Source organism: Littorina saxatilis, linkage group LG1 (genome assembly GCF_037325665.1).
Source record: "Littorina saxatilis isolate snail1 linkage group LG1, US_GU_Lsax_2.0, whole genome shotgun sequence".
NCBI lineage: Eukaryota > Metazoa > Mollusca > Gastropoda > Littorinimorpha > Littorinidae > Littorina > Littorina saxatilis.
Window position 1 is genome coordinate 75,370,553 of NC_090245.1, and position 21,812 is coordinate 75,392,364.

The following is a 21,812-nucleotide window of genomic DNA, read 5'->3' on the forward strand; positions in this document are numbered from 1 at the left end:
ACGTATGCAAACTTGATGCAGGAGGAAAACTAAATCTGTAATTTGAGATGGTTCTAATACATTGTTGTTGTACACTAAAATGAAGAACTACGGATATTAGTGATGAAGCAAGCCATTTTACAAACAGTGCCGCAGCCTGGTTCCAAGAGAACCTGGTCACTCTTTTATGATAAACCGTTAAACCCTGCATATTAACAATTACATTTGCAAGCACGAAATATAAACGAAAACACAAACCAGTAGCTGTGGTTGATGATATTGTTCATGATATTTTTAGTTATCAACCAGTAAAACAATGGATATTTCCAGTTAATGCCATCTCTGCATGTAACACTATTCAACTGTAAATAAGCCTGGTTTACCTCTGCACTCGCCCCGAGAACCTTTACGGAATCCTGGCAGACAATCGCACTCAAAGCTGCCTGGAGTGTTGATGCATTTGTTCTGACAGTTGTGTCTCATTGTTGTGCATTCATCAAGATCTGCATCAAAATAGTAGCAGAAAATAATTTGATTTTCTTAGAATGAAAAAAGAAAGAAAAAAAAGATACCAAACCATTTGCAAAAATAATTTCTGAACTTGCTCCAAGGAAAAATCATGCTGTTTCACTCCCACTGTTGTCAGTTGTCAAGTTCAACTGGTAAAATGCAAAGCATTGCAAATGCATACAAAATCCTGAAAGCGAATTGAAATTAAGATACAAATTCTAGCTATATTCCTTTGATTTTTACGAAGAAGCAAAGTCTGTTTACCTCTGCAGGTGCGTTGATCCATGTTGAGAACGTAGCCTGACGGACATCCACACACAAAGCTGCCGAGAGTGTTGGAGCAGGTGAACTCACACACCTTGGGTCGCTGCTCGCACTCGTCACGGTCTGTCAAACACATCACAACAAGCAGACGTGAGAACTTGTGAATAGATGTCTTCTCTACACCTGTCCCGAACAGCTGGCTTCTTTTAGGGGTACTGCTTGAGAAGTCTGGAGATGGTCTCGCTGCTACTTTTCCAGCATCATGCGCATGAGGCCGCATCTTCATGAAAATTTGTTCTCATACTGAGAGAGAGAGAGGGGGGGGGGGGGAGAGAGAGGGGGGGGAGAGAGAGAGAGAGAGAGAGAGAGAGAGAGAGAGAGAGAGAGAGAGAGAGAGAGAGAGAGAGAGAGAGAGAGAGAGAGAGAGAGAGAGAGAGAGAGAGAGAGAGGAGGGAAAAACATTCATTGACAGATGTTTCACAGTTATTAGCAAACTCCATATAAATATAGAAGTGTGTTTATGTTTTGCTTTCTTTTGTTTTGTGTTGCTTTCATTTCAAAGTCATGCTGACCATTGTTTAACCCCTTCACTGCCCAGCACGTACTAGGTACGTGGTCATGTTTGGTTTGTCATACGCCTATACACGTACTAGGTACGTGGCATTTACATCAGCACTTTTCAGGACATTTGTGAAAACTAAATGGGAGGTAACCACTGTCAAACTTCTTGTAGGGGTTTAAACACAGTTCTTTCCCATTGACCGTTCAGATAAGTTAGTACCTCGTGGTGAAAACTTTTTTAGAAGTTTTTTCCGATCTATAAGATTCAAAATGGCGGCCGAAAGTCGGATATCAACTCGTAGACCTGTTTTCAAATGATACAGTGTTCTGGAAGCTCTACAAGAAGTGATTTATGGATTACCACACAGAAGAATACTGTTATGGGCTGTAATGTGAGTACCTGATGTTTGACACCAGTTTTAGCTGTGTTTTCTGCGGTTTTACGTGCTGCAGTGTGTGTGTGAAAGTTTGGAAACTGTAATTTTTGACAAAAATGGTCATTATATCGATTTTTTTTTTCTTCAACATTTTTTATTCAGGCATGCATGAATTAATTGTCAAACAATTCAAGGTACATAAATATTTGACAAAACAACATGATACATAATTTATATGGCAGCTAATAATGCATTATATGGAGCCCATTTAAGGGTAAACTGATATTGTTTCATATGAATACTGTAAACATATTGGTCAATTTTATGTAGATAAGATAATTCTTTCAAAAATACACGTAAACATGGTCTGATGTTATTGATTCTACATTTATAAACAAAAAATTTAGCGTTCAAGAGTATGAAATCAAAGCCTTGATCTGTCTTTATGTTACTGTCAAAACCAAAAAGTATCAAGTTATCAGTAAGGTTTAGTCTAATACAGTTGTCACATTTCCTTTTTAGAAATTGTTCAAACTCAGCCCAAAAGGTTCTGACATGTTGGCACTTGCATAAGTAATGGTAAATCGAATCTTTTTCAACTTTGCAAAAATTACATAAATTACTATTAACAACTTTCATTTCCTTAAGGACTGAGTTTGTTACAAGTATTATTATATCGATTTTTACTATAACAATCACAAACAAAGTCCAATGATCATGTTATCACATAATAGCCAAGGGTGTAGGCAAACCACATGCCAAAGATCTAAGAGATATCTCAATAAATGATTGAGCAGTGAACATTGCAGTGAACCTACCGAAGAAAGCGAAATTTGCCCTGGCGCACAGCAATACCAAAATGCTGTTATACTGTGGCAGTGAAGGGGTTAAGTAAGAAAATTTTGCTCTCCATCGCATAATTGTCCCAATTACCCCCCGGAATAGGCGTATTGCTGGCTGAATGGCGGGGTCATAACGGTCATGCACGTAAAAATCCACTCGTGCAAAAACATGAATGAATGTGGGAGTTTCAGCAAATGAACAAAGGAGAAGAAGAAAAAGAAGTCCCCATTACTCACCAACACAGCGTTTTCCAGACTGGTCAGTCTTGTATCCCTTATTGCACACACAGCGATACGACCCCATGGTGTTCAGACAGCGGCCGTTCTGACAGGCGGTGGGCATGCTTGAACACTCATCAATGTCTGCAAAGCAAAGACACTCACATCAGTCATGACAAAATGTCCTCCAATACAGTGGAACCCCCCTTTTAACACCCCCCCCCCCCCCCCCCCCATTTAAGACTCCCTCTCTTTTAAGACCTTACTTTTTTCAGATTTTTTGTTCATAACCTGTGTAAATTTACCTCCATTTCAAGACTCCCTCCTTTATAACTCATTGTCTCCCAGGTACGGATATATCCGTACCCACTCACATGGCTCTATCTGACCACGTACGGGTATATCCGCTCAGACTGTTAGCTTCAGTCGCTTCCTGTAACGTCCATCTAACGCCTGCATTCCAGCATGTTGATATACAGTTACTACAATTCTGAGTGACCTGCTGCAGCACATCTGACCTCGGCTAAAAAAACCTTGGTCAACATAGGTGGGGTAAAAAGTGTTAAGACCTGATTTTCTCAGATTTTTGGCGGTCTTAAGGGGAGGGAGGGGGGGGGGGGGGTTCCACAGTACGAGAAGTTTACTAAGTGGAGCCAGTGAGGCAGACAATGCTTACCGCGTCCGTCAGGAGTCAGGCCTGGACCCATGGGGCACAGTCTGCTAAAAGCCACTGCAACAAAAAAGTCCATTCTAATTGGTGGTAAAACATTACTAAAAAAAATGATTTGGGGGGCAAAATATTACACATACCAATACACTATTTAACATGACTCACATAACATAATTTATAACATTAAATTAAACATTTCAAACACAGTCACAGTATGAACCATTTAACACTAAACACTTTAAATGAAATAAGCATTTCAAATACAGTGACTCTCGCTTGTCACGTTACCATTTCCAAATGGGAAAACACCCCTCTTTAAAAATAACACCCAGATATTTCAGAAAAAGTGATTGAATATATATACCTCACACACCATCAACAGATTCACAGTAATACATAGCCTTTCACCTTCAACACGTAAAATCCAGCAGCTCTACTCATCTTCCAACAACAATGATAATCTTAAACTAGCCCTGCTCAACCACGATCCTCCTGCAATGAAACAGTTCCCAGTCCACCTACTGGATGAGACGGAGGGGCAGCGTTCGCAGGATCGTCCCCAGGCAGCGGCCAGAGAACAGCAGCACTCAGCCTTAGTCAGACGGGCAAGGTCTGGTGTCTGCATGCAGCGGCCACCCATCAGCTCCAGGTAACAGTTTCCAAGGCGACGATCTGTATTTGAGCAATTGAACAAGGTAAAGTCCTATTTCAGCACGCACGCTTTCCTAAATGCAATTCAAGTCCTATTTCAGCACACGTTTTCCTAAATACAATTCAAGTCCTATTTTAGCACACAGACTTCCTAAATACAATCCAAGTCATATTTCAGCACACATGCTTTCCTGAATAACCCAAGTCAAACTTCATCACAAATGCCTTCCAAAATCAATCCGTGTCATACTTCAGCCCATATGTGTTCCTAAATAATTCAAGTCATATTTCAGCACACATCTTCTTAGATAATACAAACATTAAGATTCCTTTAAGTGTGAAAATCTATACAGTATAGACAATGTTTTATGACACAAATTCTGACCGCTACACGGAGTGAGAATCAGAAATGAGTACCAGGACTCACAAGAAAGAGCAAACTGTTGCATGCTTGTGATTATTTGTTTGAGCGTAGCACTTCTAAGCTTAATTGGTGTAACAGCGTAGCAACTTGTCTTGCTGAAAGTGTAACAGTTGGCAGATTTGGTAGTAAGAAACTAAATACAAAGTGTAAATTAATTCCACAGTCATTTAGTGAAACTAAACAAGAATGAATGAGAGCAGCACCATAAAAAGTGTATCAAAACCAATGATGCTAGCATTTTCTTGGAATTGTAAAGCGCTTGGAGCTGTGAATCGGGACTTGCGCTATAGAAAAGTGATTTTTTAAATTACTATTATTAGCTGTCTAGCTCAGTTTCAAATGTATTTCATCAACTGTGGGTGACAGGAGGGGTGGGAGGGAATGGGTGACGAACAGACAAATAAATTGAGATGCGCACTGCACTGCTGATGACAGCACCACTGGAAGTGTACTGTCACTCACCGAAGCAGGCCTTTCCATCCTCACTGGCTTCATAACCAGGGTTACAGTCACAGCGGAAACCACCCTGGCTGTTGTAGCAGCGGCCGTTCTGACAGATGCCGGGCGTGGTGCGGCACTCGTCAACGTCTTCACAAAAACAAAGGCAAGGTATGAGAGAAGGCATGAGTATGAAAAGCAACACTGAACTATTTTCTTCTGTCATTCAATTTTGTAATGTTGCAAGGTGTAAGATACAAGCACCACTCTCTTCTTCCAGCACCCACCTTTTTTGTTTAGTCCAAGTAACAACATTGTTAACCAGTTCAGAAGATTTTGATTCAACCACGTGATAAACACAATCAGAATATTTTGGCTTTAAATCTAAAGCTGACTTGCCATTTGCGACCACCACCTTAGACGATGGTATGTAGTTAGAACCTATCTAATGAATGGGACATGTAGCTGTTACTTACCGAGACATTCATCTGCTCCCCGCTGTATGTATCCCTCTGGGCAGACACAGACAAAGGATCCCACGGTGTTTTTACAGGCGTAGCGACACTTGTTTGCTGGGGTTGCACACTCGTCCACATCTGGGAGAACACAGTATTTGCAGCACCATCATACACATGAAATCGGCACTTATTTCTTGAATTGTTTCTTTCCATTTTAGGTGACACCTTCTGAATTTTAGAGGATAGGTTATGCATGTGTACTTGCAGTGTCCGTTTGTGTGTGTGTGTTTGCATGTGTGTGTGTGTGTGGAGAGAGAGAGAGAGAGAGAGAGAGAGAGAGAGAGAGAGAGAGAGAGAGAGAGAGAGAGAGAGAGAGAGAGAGAGAGAGAGAGAGAGAGAGAGAGAGAGAGAGAGAGAGAGAGAGAGAGAGAGAGAGAGAGAGAGAGAGAGAGAGAGAGATCTGTGTTCAGTCTATACACGTACAACTTAAGAGCACACCTTTGAAATTCTCTGCAAAGCTTACAAGATAAATGTTGTAATTACAAAATTCCCACTGAAAATAAAATCAAACAAAAACGCCGACCCTGACCTTCGCAGTGGATCTGGTCGGCAGCCACCTTGTATCCCATGGGGCAGATGCAGCGGAACGTGCCGGGCATGTTGAAACAGCGGAAAGCACACTGATTGTCAGAGGTATCGCACTCATCAATATCTGCACAGGAAAAGTGTAAAATATAGTGAAACAAGGTCTCTCCAAGTAACACTGTGTGTACGCATTTAATTCAAATGCACATGTGTACAACGGACCCAGACACCCTTTTTCGTCATCAATACTTCAGATCTCAATATATCACTATACCCTCCCCATAGTATACACAATTAAACTTATTTGTTCAAATTCTTGGGCCTCTTCTGTCCATAAACCCACACATACTCAAACAATCAAGAAAATGCACAGTTCATTCATCAATACTACAATTTCTGTAGTTCATCCATCAATACTACAGTTTCTGTAGTCCATCCATCAATACTAAAGTTTCTGTCTCGTCTGCTTCCCACCTCGCTCAGCCCTCCAATCATTATGAGCAACAATTAAACAAGCATGATGATCGATCCTCCCTCACACCCACAAATGCTCAAAGACCACACATTCCAACAGACCACACAGACGCAAAACAAGACCTTTTTTGAACAGCGATATGGCTAAAATGTCTATGGTAGCATCGGTACCTGAAAAATACGAAATTTATGAAAATCTTTTGTAAGTGTTTGTCTGATTAATTAAGTATTTTTGTCTCCAGGTATAGTGACTATTTGGGACATGAGGTGTTAATACGCTGAGATACTTGTCTGTCTGTCTACTTAAAAGACCAGTGGGTAAATGTAACGTTTTGTTTTGTCATAAATGAAACGTTCCAATAACCTACCATCCTTGTTCTTTGATTCTGAAGTTTGGAACGTTAGTAGTCTCTCTGTTTTGGGATTTATGAAAAACTTTGCAAAGAGCACAACGCCTGTATTATTTGTCATGACAGAACTAGATGAACCAACCTTGGCATGTCTCTTTTGGGCCAGGTTGGAATCCCAAACTACACATGCAGTTGAAGCTGCCGTCAACATTCATGCAGGTACCGTTGCCACAGATGCTTCTCTCCACACACTCGTCTTTGTCTGAAATTGGATGAAAATAAGGAATATAACTTGTATGTGTACAATCAGGCACACTCTCACACATTTCACTAATATACAGTATCCCTGATAGTGCATCAATATGCACTGTGGTAAACTAGGTGAGAAATCAGGCAATTACATAAATATATACCCTCAATCAGAAAAACCCACCTGCATTTCATTTCATTTACTCTTTTATCCAAATGCTGGGAAATTCGGGTCGCTTCCTCCCAGTGGAAAGCTAGCAGCAACAGGAGTCGCCCTACCCAGGTGTATGCATGTTTAGGTGTAATCAGCCACCTGCACTTATGGCAGGATGACCGAGGTCTTTTACATGCCAGTGTGCTGACACAGGGGTGGGACATGGATACCGTCTCTGAGTCTGCGCACAAAGTTGACCCATGTCTGTCCCCGCCGGGATTCAAACCTGTGACCTTAAAATCACAAGTCCAGTGCTCTACCACCTGAGCTACCCGGCCCAATTAGTAACTGTGGAATTTGGAGTCTCTCACTGGTGGGGCAAGTGTGGGAATGGTATTTTGTAAAACCATCAATCTGTATGCTCCTGCAGTGTGCATATTTGATAAAAAAAAACACATTTACCATCACAGGCCTGGAGTCATAGTATGTAAAACCATCAATCTGTACGCCCCAGCAGTGTGCATATTTGATAAAAAAAAACATTTACCGTCACAGGCCTGGAGTCATAGTACCGTATTTGACGGATTACAAGACGCACCGTTTTATAAGCCGCACCCCCGACTTTTAACAAAAAAATTGGGACGAGCCACGTATAGGCCGCGTCACTATATTAGCCGCCGTCGAAAAAAATAGTATCAGATCGTGTCAATCAATCAAAACAACCAGGCAAACGAAAGTACGGTATTTGGCGAAATCGGCTCCGAGAATAAACAAGTGAAACAAAGAAGAAAAGTGAAAAAGTTTGAAGAAAAATATCACACACACAATTTGTAACCAACACACACATGTAGTCCCGCCCGGAATAAGCTTTTTTGGGATGATTTACGACTTTTGCGCACATTTCGAGCAGACGAAAACACAACATGGCGGCTCTCGCTCCTCCAACTATCGCGAGACACAAAAAAACGAAATCGCGCGCGCGCGAGATCCTGATACATCCGGTGTTTCTCTGTACGCTATCTTGTCATGACGACTTGTTGACAAACGAAGATTCGCGAAAGAAAGAGAAAAGCGCCGAGTCTTGAGTAGAGAGCTAATAAAGTACCGGTAATCGCTAATCGAACGAAATGAAAATCCGCGGCGACTTCCATTAGGTGAATGCTATTCAAGTTTAGGTAACGTTTTAGCCGCATCTTTTTATAAGCCGCAATGTGTTTTTTTTTTTTTAAAAAGTCGCGGCTTGTAGTCCGTCAAATACGGAATGTAAAACCATCAATCTCTATGTTCGAGCTGTGGGCATATTTGATATAAAAAAAACCCACACATTTACCGTCACAGGCCTGGAGTCAAAATTTCAATAACTTAACTTTTCATCTAACATTTGTATGGTTATATTCGACTTGTTTTAAAAAGCTACTTAATTAGCCACAAACAACCTTGCTTCATATGCACAATCCGCTACCTTCTCACAATGAAATTCTGAAATCAAATGCCCATGAAGAATTTGTGGTCAATAAATGAGCATTTTCCTTACTTACCAATACAGTTAGTACCGCTGGCATCCAGCCGATAGCCAGGGCCGCACTCACAACGGAAAGAGCCGTCAGTGTTGATACAGAATCCGTTCGTACAGATGCCAGGATTCAACAGACATTCATTCAAGTCTGCAACAACATTACACCTTTCAGTTATCAAAACATTTCAATCGGGAGAACGCCCCTACATTTTTTACTGTAAGGGCGTAAAACTACATTTATCATTATCAAAACATTTTGACGATGAAGGTCGACTGGTCCAGCAAATGCTTCTTTTACCATTAGATTAGTTGCAGGCATCTTTCACTCACAACTGTCTTGTGTTTTGATACCTTACTTCTACTTTAAGGGATCTTCAAAACATTTCCCTGTTTTCAATTTGGCAAATGCCTTCCAGGGAACTGTAGTTTTTTCTGCAAGTGCAAGTACAGCGACAACAAGCAGACACAGCCTCATAAATACTTACCAGCAACAACGCCGTCTGGTGAGATGGTTACGTAACCATAGCCCTCAGGACACAAGGCATCAAAGCCAACTGTAACACAACAGAATGCAAATTTCAGGTCCCTAATAGCTCAGTGACAGCAAAATCAGGGACAAAAGCTGTGCAGAACAAAACAACATAATTTGAAACAGAAGTTCACTTTTACAAATATTGCAATTTGCTGGGACATGTTTATCATACCTATGCTACCTTTCTATTTTGCTTCCACCTTTGATTATTCCCCGAACTGATCACTCCTTCACAATGAAATTCTTTGCTGGGAGTTTATCATAGACGTGTCTGAATTGAAGTTGTTAATGCTGTTAACACTTCTGTATAAGTATCAACACTCGCCTTTCCTGGCTGTACTTTTGCAGGTGCTGGTCTTCTTCCAGTGCTACTTCTGTCCACTCCACACACACACACACACACACACACACACACACACACACACACACACACACACACACACACACACACACACACACAAAAACCACACACACACCCAGCCTCCAATACTCACGGTCTCCAGGTTTAGGACATAGCATGCACATGTCGCGTGTGGCTCCCCAGGCTTCTGCATTGGTACAACAGCATTGTGCCTTAGTCAGGTTGGCGTTTCGGGGGTTTGTGCACGTGCCGATCTCATTCTGTGGTAGGCTGCCCTTGCTGCGTCTCGTCTGATGCAGGTTGAAGCCATCATAGCAGGTACCTGGGCGGAAGTCTGAAGAACACGAAGGGCAAACCCCATACGACTCACATACTTGACCTTGACCTTTACATGACCTTGACCTTCAGGATCAAGGTCAAATAACTAAACCTAGCAATGACATCATACACTAAGAACTGCTTTACACATTTTTCCTACCAAAATACATGTGACCTTGACCCAAGGTCAAGGTTATCCAAGGTCATGCAACACAAAGCTGTTAATTCAAGACATAGGAAGTACAATGGTGCTTATTGGCTCTTTCTACCATGAGATATGGTCACTTTTAGTGGTTCACTACCTTATTTTGGTCACATTTCATAAGGGTCAAAGTGACCTTGACCTTGATCATATGTGACCAAATGTGTCTCATGATGAAAACATAACATGTGCCCCACATAATTTTTAAGTTTGAAACAGTTATCTTCCATAGTTCAGGGTCAAGGTCACTTCAAAATATGTATACAATCCAACTTTGAAGAGCTCCTGTGACCTTGACCTTGAAGCAAGGTAAACCAAACTGGTATCAAAAGATGGGGCTTACTTTGCCCTATATATCATATATAGGTGAGGTATTGAATCTCAAAAACTGCAGAGAAAATGGGAAAAATAGCTGTTTTTTAGACAACATTTATGGCCCCTGCGACCTTGACCTTGAAGCAAGGTCAAGATGCTATGTATGTTTTTTGGGGCCTTGTCATCATACACCATCTTGCCAAATTTGGTACTGATAGACTGAATAGTGTCCAAGAAATATCCAACGTTAAAGTTTTCCGGACGGCCGGACGGACGTCCGGACAGATGTCCGGACGGGGGGGACGGACGGACGGACGACTCGGGTGAGTACATAGACTTACTTTTGCTTCGCATGTGAGTCAAAAAGGAGAGAAAGAAATGAGTTCTTATAAGTTTTAAGAAACAAAGGGACATAAGCCCTCTGACTACGTACGACATAACTGTGCAACAAGAGTATGTGAGAATTATTCAAAACCAATGTCAAGCATTGAAATGAACAAGAGACTTTGAGTACTTATGAAACTCAGATAAGTACTTTTTATTTTTTAATCTCGTATCCATCATACATAGATAATTAATTACTGCATACTTAATTTTCATTTCTTCCATCCTTGCCTGTCCATCGACCATGTTCCAAAGTAAAGTAGGCTGGTTTAGATCACTTTCCTGTATGTAGGTCTAAATCTGTATTTTTTCAAATGGTAGCCGCTAAAACATTTTCCACTGGTCTGCCCAAGGACATTAAGAATTCCTAGCTATTTCTAATTCAATTAAAATGCACACGTTCACTTACCAAGACAGGCCTTTCCATCAGTACGAATTCCTAGCTATCTCTGACTCTCTGCCTCACTGAAAGCACATGTTCACTTACCAAGACAGGCAATAAATGCACATGTTCACTTACCAAGAGAGGCAATAAATGCACATGTTCACTTACCAAGACAGGCCTTTCTGTCATTGAGAATTCCTCTCTATTTCTGACTCTCTGCCTCAATAAATGCACACGTTCACTTACCAAGACAGGCAATAAATGCACATGTTCACTTACCAAGACAGGCAATAAATGCACACGTCCACTTACCAAGACAGGCCTTTCTGTCATTAAGAATTCCTCTCTATCTCTGCCTCAATAAATGCACACGTTCACTTACCAAGACAGGCAATAAATGCACACGTTCACTTACCAAGACAGGCCTTTCCATCTGTGGTCATGGTAAAGCCAGGGGGGCAGAAGCACATAAAGCTGCCATCAGAGTTTTCACAGCGACCCTGGTAGCACACGCCATCCACTTCGCGACATTCATCCACATCTGGAGAAAGGAAGAGAAAGGCAAATCAGTCCATCAAGCAAAGAAAATAACTCAATTAATCAACCAATCAATCAAGTGCTGACAGCTGACAGCACAATGAAACATGCCAGTTAAAATAGTGATGCTCATTTGAAAATCTTACCTTTTCTCATAAAATTTTGTGAAGTTTGTTTGTTTGTTTGTTTGCTTAACGCCCAGCCGACCACGAAGGGCCATATCAGGGCGGTGCTGCTTTGACATATAACGTGCGCCACACACAAGACAGAAGTCGCAGCACAGGCTTCATGTCTCACCCAGTCACATTATTCTGACACCGGACCAACCAGTCCTAGCACTAACCCCATAATGCCAGACGCCAGGCGGAGCAGCCACTAGATTGCCAATTTTAAAGTCTTAGGTATGACCCGGCCGGGGTTCGAACCCACGACCTCCCGATCACGGGGCGGACGCCTTACCACTAGGCCAACCGTGCCGGTCTAATTTTGTGAAGACAAAAGTCAATCAGTCAATAAGTTGTATTAACAAAATAACTGGAAAAAATACCCCCCCAAGGCTGCCCCTGGGTGAATCTGGTATGCTTGAGAATACAGACGACTGAGGTTTCAGTGCTCAGCTTAAGTCATTCTTTTCTTGCCCTTTCTGTTTCGACGAATTTATTTAAGCCAATAACCTCATCCTCTCCACAAAATCATGGCAATACTGACCAACACACTCATCACCGAAACGAGAGAGACGGTACCCCTCCTGGCATTCACAGAGGTAGGACCCCTCCATGTTCTGACACATCCCTCGCCTGCAGATCTCATCTCCGCGGATACACTCATCCACATCTGCAAAAAATGGAAACATTAACTCTTACCAGTTCGCTCCCTTGCCCATCGTAAGCAAGCTTACGATGCCCCCCCTGTAGTTTTCCACTGACCAATTATCTAATTATAATTTTTTTTTTTTTTTTTTTTTTACATTGGATGGGTCGGACAGTGGATAAACTCATATTTAAGACACACTTTATGACTGAAACAAGCTGGGTTTTTGTTATAAGTTAGTTATAGAAATGCATTATTAGGCAAAAAAAAAAAAAAAAGTCTGTTAACGGTAACATAGGCCAAAAAAATAGGGTCGGTAGGTCGGGACTTTTTTTTGAAATTTTTTTTTATTTCCCCAAAACATATTTTTAAGTTATTTTGCCAAAAAACAAAGCCCCCTTTTTTTTTTTTTTTAAATTTTTTTTTGAAATTTTTTTTTTTGAAATTTTTTTTTTGGAATTTTTTTTTTATTTTTTTTTTTATTTTTTTTTTTTTAACCAAATGCCAAACAAAAGTCTAGGGTCGCGCGAAAAAATAGGGTCAGTCAGGATACCGTAAACAGAATATTTTTTTTGGGGGGGCCTTAGGCATGAAACGTCCAACTTTGAAATTTGGGTGGGGGTATTCAAGGTGACCATAACTTTTTTGTTTATCAGCAAAACTCTATAAAACTTTGCTATGTTATGTAAAATGAATGCCCAAACAGACTAGTTAGCAGCATATCTAAAATAAACTGAACACAAAAAAAAATTTCTTCTTTGTGTTTGTCACGTGTTCCAAAAAATGGGCGTACAAATTTCAACAAAAATCATGTTGTCACCCCCATAAAATTTTTACCTTTAAAGATAGCACAATTCTCTTTGCAAATATGAAAAGCTTATTCATTTTCCTTTCATTTGATATATAACTTTCTATATTTCATTTAGAATATGACCCCAGATAGCCACTCGGCAAGTAGGCACCAACAGCACTGTAAAATATGCCCTAAAACCCCCGAACTGGTAAGAGTTAAGTCAGTGACACTTATTTGTACGCATTTTGCCTGTAGATCTCCTCTCCGCGAATACACCCACATCGGCAAAACATTGAGCCAGTTACACTTATTTGTGCTATTTTTTGTATCTGCATCTGCTATTTTGTCCATACACTTTTCAGCCATGATAATTTCATGCCAGATTATGAAAGTCAAAACCATGTTTGTACCCTTTGTGTGGAATACGCTGAAAACATATAAAGAAGCTGATATAATTATGGGGTTAAATACCCACGCAGAATATTTGAAATAAACCTAGCTTTGTAACCAAAATAATTATGGTCGTGTCGGAGTGCTTTAACAACGGGGTCAGACCGAAAATGAAGGGTCGATTCAAAGAAACATCCATCTTCCTCTCTATGGCCTGTGATCTGTTGCCATGCACTATTGTCAGTCAGTCCTGCAGTGCAGTGATGTTGAAGTCTGCAGTTTGCTGCAGATACTCTGTCATATTCCACAACTTCTTTAAGCCCAATGCTTCAGGCCAGGCAGAATGCCCAAGACTTCTGCAGGATTGAATCATCTAAACAACAAAATTCAGTTGACGCCATTCCAGAGCATACCGATGCAGTTGTTGTCAGCGGTGAGTGTGTATCCACGCTGACACTGGCAGGTGAAGCTACCCTGGGTGTTGACACAACGACCGTTCTCACAGGTGCTAAACAGTGTGCGGCACTCATCAATGTCTGGAAAAGAGAATGACAGGGACATTATTTACAATTACAGTAGTACCTGCCATATCCGGTCACCCATTAGTCATTGCAAAGGTGACCGCAAATATCAGGTGGCCATTCATTACAGGCCCCCTCCTCCTAAAAAAAAAAACCCAAAACACGATCAAGTTTTCATGAAGAAAAGAAAGCGATCATCCACGAGCCGCCGATTCATTGTCTCTGTTAGTTTTGCTTTCGTTTATACATCTTAATTATTTGCGTGTTTAACTCGATCGTCCTGGCTAAGCTATTGTTTCGTATGTTTCTATGTGTGTTGTTTGGATTATTATATATGTATTTGAGTGTCAGATAAACAAGTGTTTCAAACTCACATCAGCTGTGATCGATCCGGAAGTGACTGCCGTAAATGTACATGTATGCGCATGTCTGTATTTACAGTTTGTGCATGCGTAAGTATTCATGTCGTCTGCTCGATAGGCGATACATGTGTTAACAGTTATAGAAAGTGGACAGGTGCTGATTTCTAACGGCCAGATAGCAGGTGGGAGGTGGGTGGGCGGGGAGAGCCACAGGCGCTCGCCCGCGAAAGTGACAAGTGGCCGTTAAGTGGCCGCTCCTGTCGAGTAAGAGGGGCACCTTAGGGCAAAAATCAGTGACCGTTGACCGCGTCAGACAGGTTAACGGCCATTAAGAGTCAATTATAGAAGGAAAACTCATTAGTCATGGGAAAGCTGGCCGCTCCGGGCAGGTTCACGCCCACGAAAGGGCCGGAAATGGAAGGGACTACTGTATCTGCATCTTCTGAGCCCATTTCTCCTGTCAACAAGTTTCCATTGTCAGAAACCAGAGGCATTTTGGGACACATTTTTGCACTTGTCAAGTGATGCTCCTTGTTAGTTTCACACCAAAGTGGCCTTAAAATGCCTGCTTGTTTTTATCATAACACCCCAAAGAAGTTCGTCTCAAAATGAATTGATCCCTTTTGGCAGACTTGGTGGCCTCAAGCTGAAGTTTGAAGTTGAAAAGCAAAACACAACTGGTGTATTTGAATCCCATCACATTATTCCTCACTATTTAAAGTGTCCCTTTTAAGAATTAAAGGTATGCATCAGAACTTCTGATTTTAGCTCACAAACAGGGAGACAGTTAGACTATTACAGAGAGAGAGAGAGAGAGAGAGAGAGAGAGAGAGAGAGAGAGAGAGAGAGAGCGAGAGAGAGAGAGAGAGAGAGAGAGAGAGAGAGAGAGAGAGAGAGAGAGAGAGAGAGAGAGAAAGAGAGAGAAAGAGAGAGAGAGAGAAAGAGAGAGAGAGAGAGAGAGAGAGAGAGAGAGAGAGAGAGAGAGAGAGAGAGAGAGAGAGAGAGAGAGAGAGAGCCAGCCAAGGAGACAGTGATGTGAACCTACCTTCACACTCTCCCCTGCTGGTGAGCCTGAAGCCAGGGTTACAGTGACATCGGTAGCTGCCCATCATGTTGTCACACGACCCGTTCCTGCACAGTCCTGGCCGCACGATGCACTCGTCCATGTCTGGTGGACAGACAAGTCAACCCAAACCTCAATCAAGTACAGTGGAACCCCCATTTAACCCAACCCGCTTCCCCTCATTTAAATCTACCTCCCTTTTAAGACCATTTTCTCAGATGTTCTGTTCATAACCTCTGAAAATGTAGCCCCATTTTGACTCCCTCATAATGTAGCCTCCCATTTTGACTCCCTCATAATGTAGCCTCCCATTTTGACTCCCTCATAATGTAGCCCCATTTTGACTCCATTTCGTTCCGTGTTGCGTCTGCTTTTTGTTCTTTTGTGTTCTTGTTTTTCCTGATGAAGCTTCCATAAGCGAAAATTCGTACCGTCTTGTCTCGTTCTTGTATTGGTGAGTACAGTATTCCTTTGGGTTTTTTTTAGCTTTGTTCATCTTACCACAGTCAAACACTGTACATAAGGAAGACGTGGAACTTGCGAAGAAAATGCGAAAAAGTGTTTGTGGGTTATCGTCCCTAGTCACATGCTGACGGCGAAAACAAAATGGCGGATCGCGTAGGTACCGATCGCGTGCGAGGTGGTGGTAAATTGTGCTCGGCTTTTTGTTGCAAGAACGCCCGTTACAAACAGAGCTGCTTCGGGAAAACTTTCCACAAGTTCCCTAAAGAAGAAAAAAGGTGGGTTGTGCAGTGATTATTTCATCAGGTTTACCTTCTTCAGAATGAGAATGCAATGGCTCGAGTCAACTCACTCAGATAAGCCAACTGTCTCTGGGCATTTTTGTCTGCTAGGATACTACAGTATTTATAGAACTAATATGCAAATGAAATATTACAAACATAGCATGGATCGGTTCATCCTGAGATTTCTGTACTAGCTGTACTATGTACGCGTGTGTCTGCGTGTGTACCTGTACCTGTGTACACTGTACTTACGACTGTGAGTGTGAGTCAGCAGTCAGTACAAAACAACAGTTTACACTTGATGACAAACTACCCGTGGGCATATTTGCCGAAATCTTTATCAAACCTTGCTTACGGGAAAACTACAGTACAAAGGTACATCACTCATCCGTTTTGCGTTCAGGCAGAGCGTTAGATTTAGACTGAAGATCTGATTTATTTTTTGTCTTTCCTTTTTGCTTAGTTTAACAATAACATTGTTGTTTTTATTGTCAAACTAGGTGCAGAATATGGATGCAATTCACAAGGCGAGAGGACTTTGAAAAGCTGCAGCCAGCTGATGTTCAAGGTCTCAAGCTTTGTACTGATCACTTTGAGGCCAACCAGTAAAACAATCCTGCAGAGAGGATCACTTGTGTGGAATGCTGTCCCGACATTGTTTGCAGTGCCCAATCCACCACCGAAGGTTATTTATTTATTGGTTTTAGGTTTTTGCAAACCAATGAAGCACACTATTAAATGCAGGTTGAGTAATGACAAGTTTGAGGCTGATGTAAGAATTGAAAAAAACCAGCATTGTTCCCATCAAATAATGCCTGTTTGCATTTAGCGCAAAAAAATGATAAGGCCAACAAAAAAAAGTTACTTATTTTGGATCGACGTCTTGATTATGATGATATGATGAACTTATTTTGCCAAAAAACAGCCCCAAATGGCAAAAAAAGTATAGGGTCGGCGTCAACAACAAAAAAGTTGTATGTTTCTGGTCACCTGACCCTACCTATGTTTTCCCGACGACCCTAGACTTTTATTTTGCATTTTCAAAAATAAAAGGGGTATTCGAAAATCAATTGTTTTCCTGTTTTTCAACAAAATAAGTTAAAAAGATGGTTTAAAAAAAAAAAGTTTAGAAAAAAAATCTCCACCTTTAGTCATGTTAGGCCACAAAAAAAGTCTGTTTAACATAGGCCCCCCAAAAATAGCGTCGGTAGGTCGGCTTTTTATTTTTGTATTTTAGCCATCTGAATATTTTAATTTCATTTTTTAATGCCCCAAAAAAAGTCTAGGGCCGGTGGGAAAAAAATAGGGTCGGTCCGGATACTGTAAACAGATTATTTTTTGTTTTGCCTTACGAGAAACATACACTTTTTTGTGTGGCCTAAGACCAATGCCATGAAATTGGGAGAATTGTTTCATTGTGACTGGGTGTTGGTTGTGAGTTTGTCAGTTAAAGAGCTGTGCATTTGCAGGTTGCTAGTGGGAGGAAGCCACCATCGCAAAGGGTAGCTACAAATGAAGCCAGCACCGACCTGTCGCCTGATGCACAAATTGTTCAACCAGGTAAGAGATTTTTAACCATGAAGAACACCCTGACATCAAAAAATGTTTAAACCCATCCATTACATAGTTGATAATTGCTGTATAGGGTGACGGGCGCTGTGGCGGGGTGGTAAGACGTCGGTCTATTAACTCGGAAGGTCGAGGGTTCGAATCCCGGTCGCGGCCGCCTGGTGGGTTAAGTGTGGAGATGTTTCCGATCTCCCAGGTCAACTTATGTGCAGACCTGCTAGTGACTTATCCCCCTTGGTGTGTACACGCAAGCACAAGATCTTGTAATCCATGTCAGAGTTCGGTGGGTTTTAGAAACACAAAAATACCCCGCACGCAACCTCCGAAAGCGGCGTATGGCTGCCTAAATGGCGGGGTAAAAACGATCATACACGTAAAATTCCACTTGTGCAAAAAAAATGAGTGCACGTGGGAGTTTCAGCCCACGAGCGCAGAAGAAGAAGAAGAAGCTGTATAGGGCGGATGCATGGATGGATGAAATTGTACCTGTAGTTCCAACACGTAAAGATGGGAAACATATCCTGTTAGAGGCATGGTGTAACAAGAAACAATTAAGTGGCTCTATTCCCATCTCCCCCCCCCCCCCCCCCCCCCCCTTTCCCCGTCGCGATATAAGCTTCGTGGTTGAAAACGACGTTAAACACCAAATAAAGAAAGAAAGAAAGAGGCATGGTGTGTGAGGAGTTTACCTGGTACTGTTGTCCTAATCAATCAGTCAATCAATCAATCAATATGAAGCTTATATAGCGCGTATTCCGTGGGTACAGTTCTAATGGCCTCACCCATTCAGTACCAAACAAGGTCAATTCCATCATTGTTCCACATCGTATCCATAGTTGCTAATACACTTCATTTCTGGCCTGCCTTCCTACGCTATTGTTTATTTTCATTTTGTGATTTAATTACACGTGTTTTAATTTCTTCCAGGTTGTAACTTGTTATGGTTATGTTATTTTATGTGTGTTTTCTTTTTTAGATGACATTCAGGCGATCCTGGAGGACATAGGATGTAAAGCATCAAAGTCGTCATCTTCCCCATCCCCTCGTGAAGCGGAACTTTGGCAGAAGGTCAACAAACTGAGGAGCAAGGTTTTCCGATTAGAAAAGAAAACGATGGAACCCCGTGTAAAACGAGCGAGTAAATTAGCCAAGCCTCCCAAGGAAGACTTTGTAGTAGAACAGTTGTCTCATATATTATCAGGCGAGGCGAGCTATTTTGCCATTTATGCCTGTTACATATTTACCGGTTATCTGCTGCTGTGTCCAATCCTGGCAGAGACGGGAACGCATGTTACCAAGGAGCCGAAGGAGAGTCAATGAGATGAGAGAATGTGATTAACAATTGCCAACTCTCTCCGTACAAAGAGGGTCCAAAATTGTATTAAAAAAATAGATGGTAGGCAATTCAAAATTAAAAAAAGGACTCTCGGAGCATGGACTTAATGAGTCAAAAATTAAAGAAGGCTCTATGAGCCGAAGTACATGTTTTGTCTATTGTCTTTTTTATTTTGAATTCCCTACCATCTATATTTTGATACAATTTTGGACCCTCCCTGGTGTGTTGTTTCTGATGTACCTTTTAGTCTGTTTACAGTAACATAGGCACACAAAAAGAGGGTCGGTAGGTCGGCTTTTCTTAAAAAAATTTTATAACCATCTTTTTAAATTATTTTGCAAAAAAACAGGAACAAAATTGATTTTTTTTTCTTTTTCTGTTTTTCCAAATGCCAAAAAAAAAAGTCTAGGGTTGGTCTAGAAAAATAGGGTTGGTCGGGATACCGTAAACAGGCTATTTTGCTTTGTTTTGCCTAAGCAAAGACTAACAAACTTTCTTTAGGGTCTGACATTGTATATACTATACAATTTTTTGGGTATTAACTAAATACATGTATACAGTTTTCGATTCCTTTTATACTTTTTCACAAATTAGCCCCCCCCCCCCCTTTTTTTTTTGGTAGTCTGCCCTGGGGGCGGGAGGTCTCCTAATTTCGGTTTCTAGGGTCACCTTATGCTTCCCCATGAGCTGAGAACTTAATTTAAAATGAGCCTCGATTTGTTTATTTGTATTTTGTAATTGTGCCTTTGTCCAGTCACATGATTTCACTTTGTACTTAAAAACTTGGCGCTGTCATCATTTATTGATATTTATTGTTCAGTTGTTCAGTATTTATTGCTATTGGGCATCAGTTATTCAGTTGCCCTCTTTCGAATGAGCCATGCATGCATTATGGATGTGTTTAGCAATGTAAAAGAAGAAACAATGTGAAGCAAACATAAAGCACCAAATAAAATAACCGAATCAGAATGGAAACTTCTTCAGTGTATGTGTGTGTGTGTGTGTGTGTGTTTGCTGTTTTAAATACCGAAAATGTGAAAATAAAGCAAGTCACAGCATGAGAAAGATCGACTGTACTAGTCATGACAAAGCAGGAGACAGCCTGGTCAGCATGTAGAAAAGGGGAATAACTCGTATTTAGCCATTCTCATTTCTAAGCATGCCCAATGAGGAAGTTATCCTTCTTCCCATTGTAGTTTCTTTGCCACAGTCACTTCGTTGTTTAGATCTCCCTCATATGGTTTTCTCAGATATTTGGAGGTGTAAAAAGGGAGTTACCCTGTATGTGTACTTACACGCCAAACTCCCTCCTATTTCAGACAGCTATTTTCAGATATTTGGAGGTGTAAAAAGGGAGTTACCCTGTATGTGTACTTACACGCCAAACTCCCTCCTATTTCAGACAGCTATTTTCAGATATTTGGAGGTGTAAAAAGGGAGTTACCCTGTATGTGTACTTACACGCCAAACTCCCTCCTATTTCAGACAGCTATTTTCAGATATTTGGAGGTGTAAAAAGGGAGTTACCCTGTATGTGTACTTACACGCCAAACTCCCTCCTATTTCAGACAGCTATTTTCAGATATTTGGAGGTGTAAAAAGGGAGTTACCCTGTATGTGTACTTACACGCCAAACTCCCTCCTATTTCAGACAGCTATTTTCAGATATTTGGAGGTGTAAAAAGGGAGTTACCCTGTATGTGTACTTACACGCCAAACTCCCTCCTATTTCAGACAGTTATTTTCAGATATTTGGAGGTCTAAAAAGGGGGTTACCCTGTATGTGTATTTACATACCAAACTCCCATCTAACACAAAATGGGAAGGAAAGAACATTTTAATTTCACTCTCCTTGACAACATATTTTACCCATTAAAATAATGTGCAGAAAAAGAAAGAAAACAAGAAGAGCAAACGCTCGATCGAGTCACTTTCGCAGTTCTGAATATTATATGAGGCATCAGATGGACAGGAAGAAATTGCTATTCACAACACAATGAGTCACGTTCACATAAAATTTGAGCCCGGTCACTTTTATAGTTTCCGAGAAAAGCCCAACGTTAAGTTGTGTGTTGCCGAACAGAAAAGGCTAGTTATCTCCCTTGTTTTTCTGATAACGTTCGTAAAAGGCTACAGATGTAAATACTTTGATGTAAAGAATAATCCTACAAAGTTTCAATCACATCCGATGAACTTTGTCAAAGATATAAAATGTCTAATTTTTCCTTTGACGCTGACCTGTGACCTTGAAAAAGGTCAAAGGTCAACGAAACCATCGTTAAAGTGTAGAGGTCATTGGAGGTCACGACTAAACAAAATATGAGCCCGATCGCTTTGATAGTTTCCGAGAAAAGTCCAACGTTAAGGTGGTGTCTACGGATGGCCGGCCGGCCGGCCGGCCGGCCGGACAGACTAACACTGACCGATTACATAGAGTCACTTTTTCTCAAGTGACTCAAAAAAACGA

At 41.2% G+C, this 21,812-nt stretch overlaps 1 protein-coding gene and 1 long non-coding RNA gene across 2 annotated transcripts in view; one reads left to right on the plus strand and one right to left on the minus strand.

The window, feature by feature from the left end:
- The window catches only part of LOC138979298 (fibrillin-2-like), a 123,062-nt gene that overhangs the window by 6,653 nt on the left and 94,597 nt on the right, over positions 1 to 21,812 (minus strand). Inside the window, exons 45-60 of the mRNA XM_070352034.1 lie at positions 15,677 to 15,799; positions 14,162 to 14,284; positions 12,464 to 12,589; positions 11,634 to 11,759; positions 9,748 to 9,948; positions 9,207 to 9,275; positions 8,744 to 8,869; positions 6,945 to 7,064; positions 5,983 to 6,105; positions 5,412 to 5,531; positions 4,960 to 5,085; positions 3,945 to 4,094; positions 3,429 to 3,482; positions 2,771 to 2,896; positions 754 to 876; positions 363 to 482 (exon numbers count right to left, since the gene is read on the minus strand). Coding sequence (XP_070208135.1) covers positions 363 to 482; positions 754 to 876; positions 2,771 to 2,896; positions 3,429 to 3,482; positions 3,945 to 4,094; positions 4,960 to 5,085; positions 5,412 to 5,531; positions 5,983 to 6,105; positions 6,945 to 7,064; positions 8,744 to 8,869; positions 9,207 to 9,275; positions 9,748 to 9,948; positions 11,634 to 11,759; positions 12,464 to 12,589; positions 14,162 to 14,284; positions 15,677 to 15,799 — 1,956 coding nt within the window. The remainder of the gene's footprint in view (positions 1 to 362; positions 483 to 753; positions 877 to 2,770; positions 2,897 to 3,428; positions 3,483 to 3,944; positions 4,095 to 4,959; positions 5,086 to 5,411; positions 5,532 to 5,982; positions 6,106 to 6,944; positions 7,065 to 8,743; positions 8,870 to 9,206; positions 9,276 to 9,747; positions 9,949 to 11,633; positions 11,760 to 12,463; positions 12,590 to 14,161; positions 14,285 to 15,676; positions 15,800 to 21,812) is intronic.
- Positions 16,290 to 20,550, plus strand: LOC138979480 (uncharacterized). Its single transcript, XR_011460048.1, has 3 exons — positions 16,290 to 17,125; positions 17,910 to 18,000; positions 18,986 to 20,550. It is a non-coding gene; the product is annotated as an uncharacterized lncRNA (long non-coding RNA).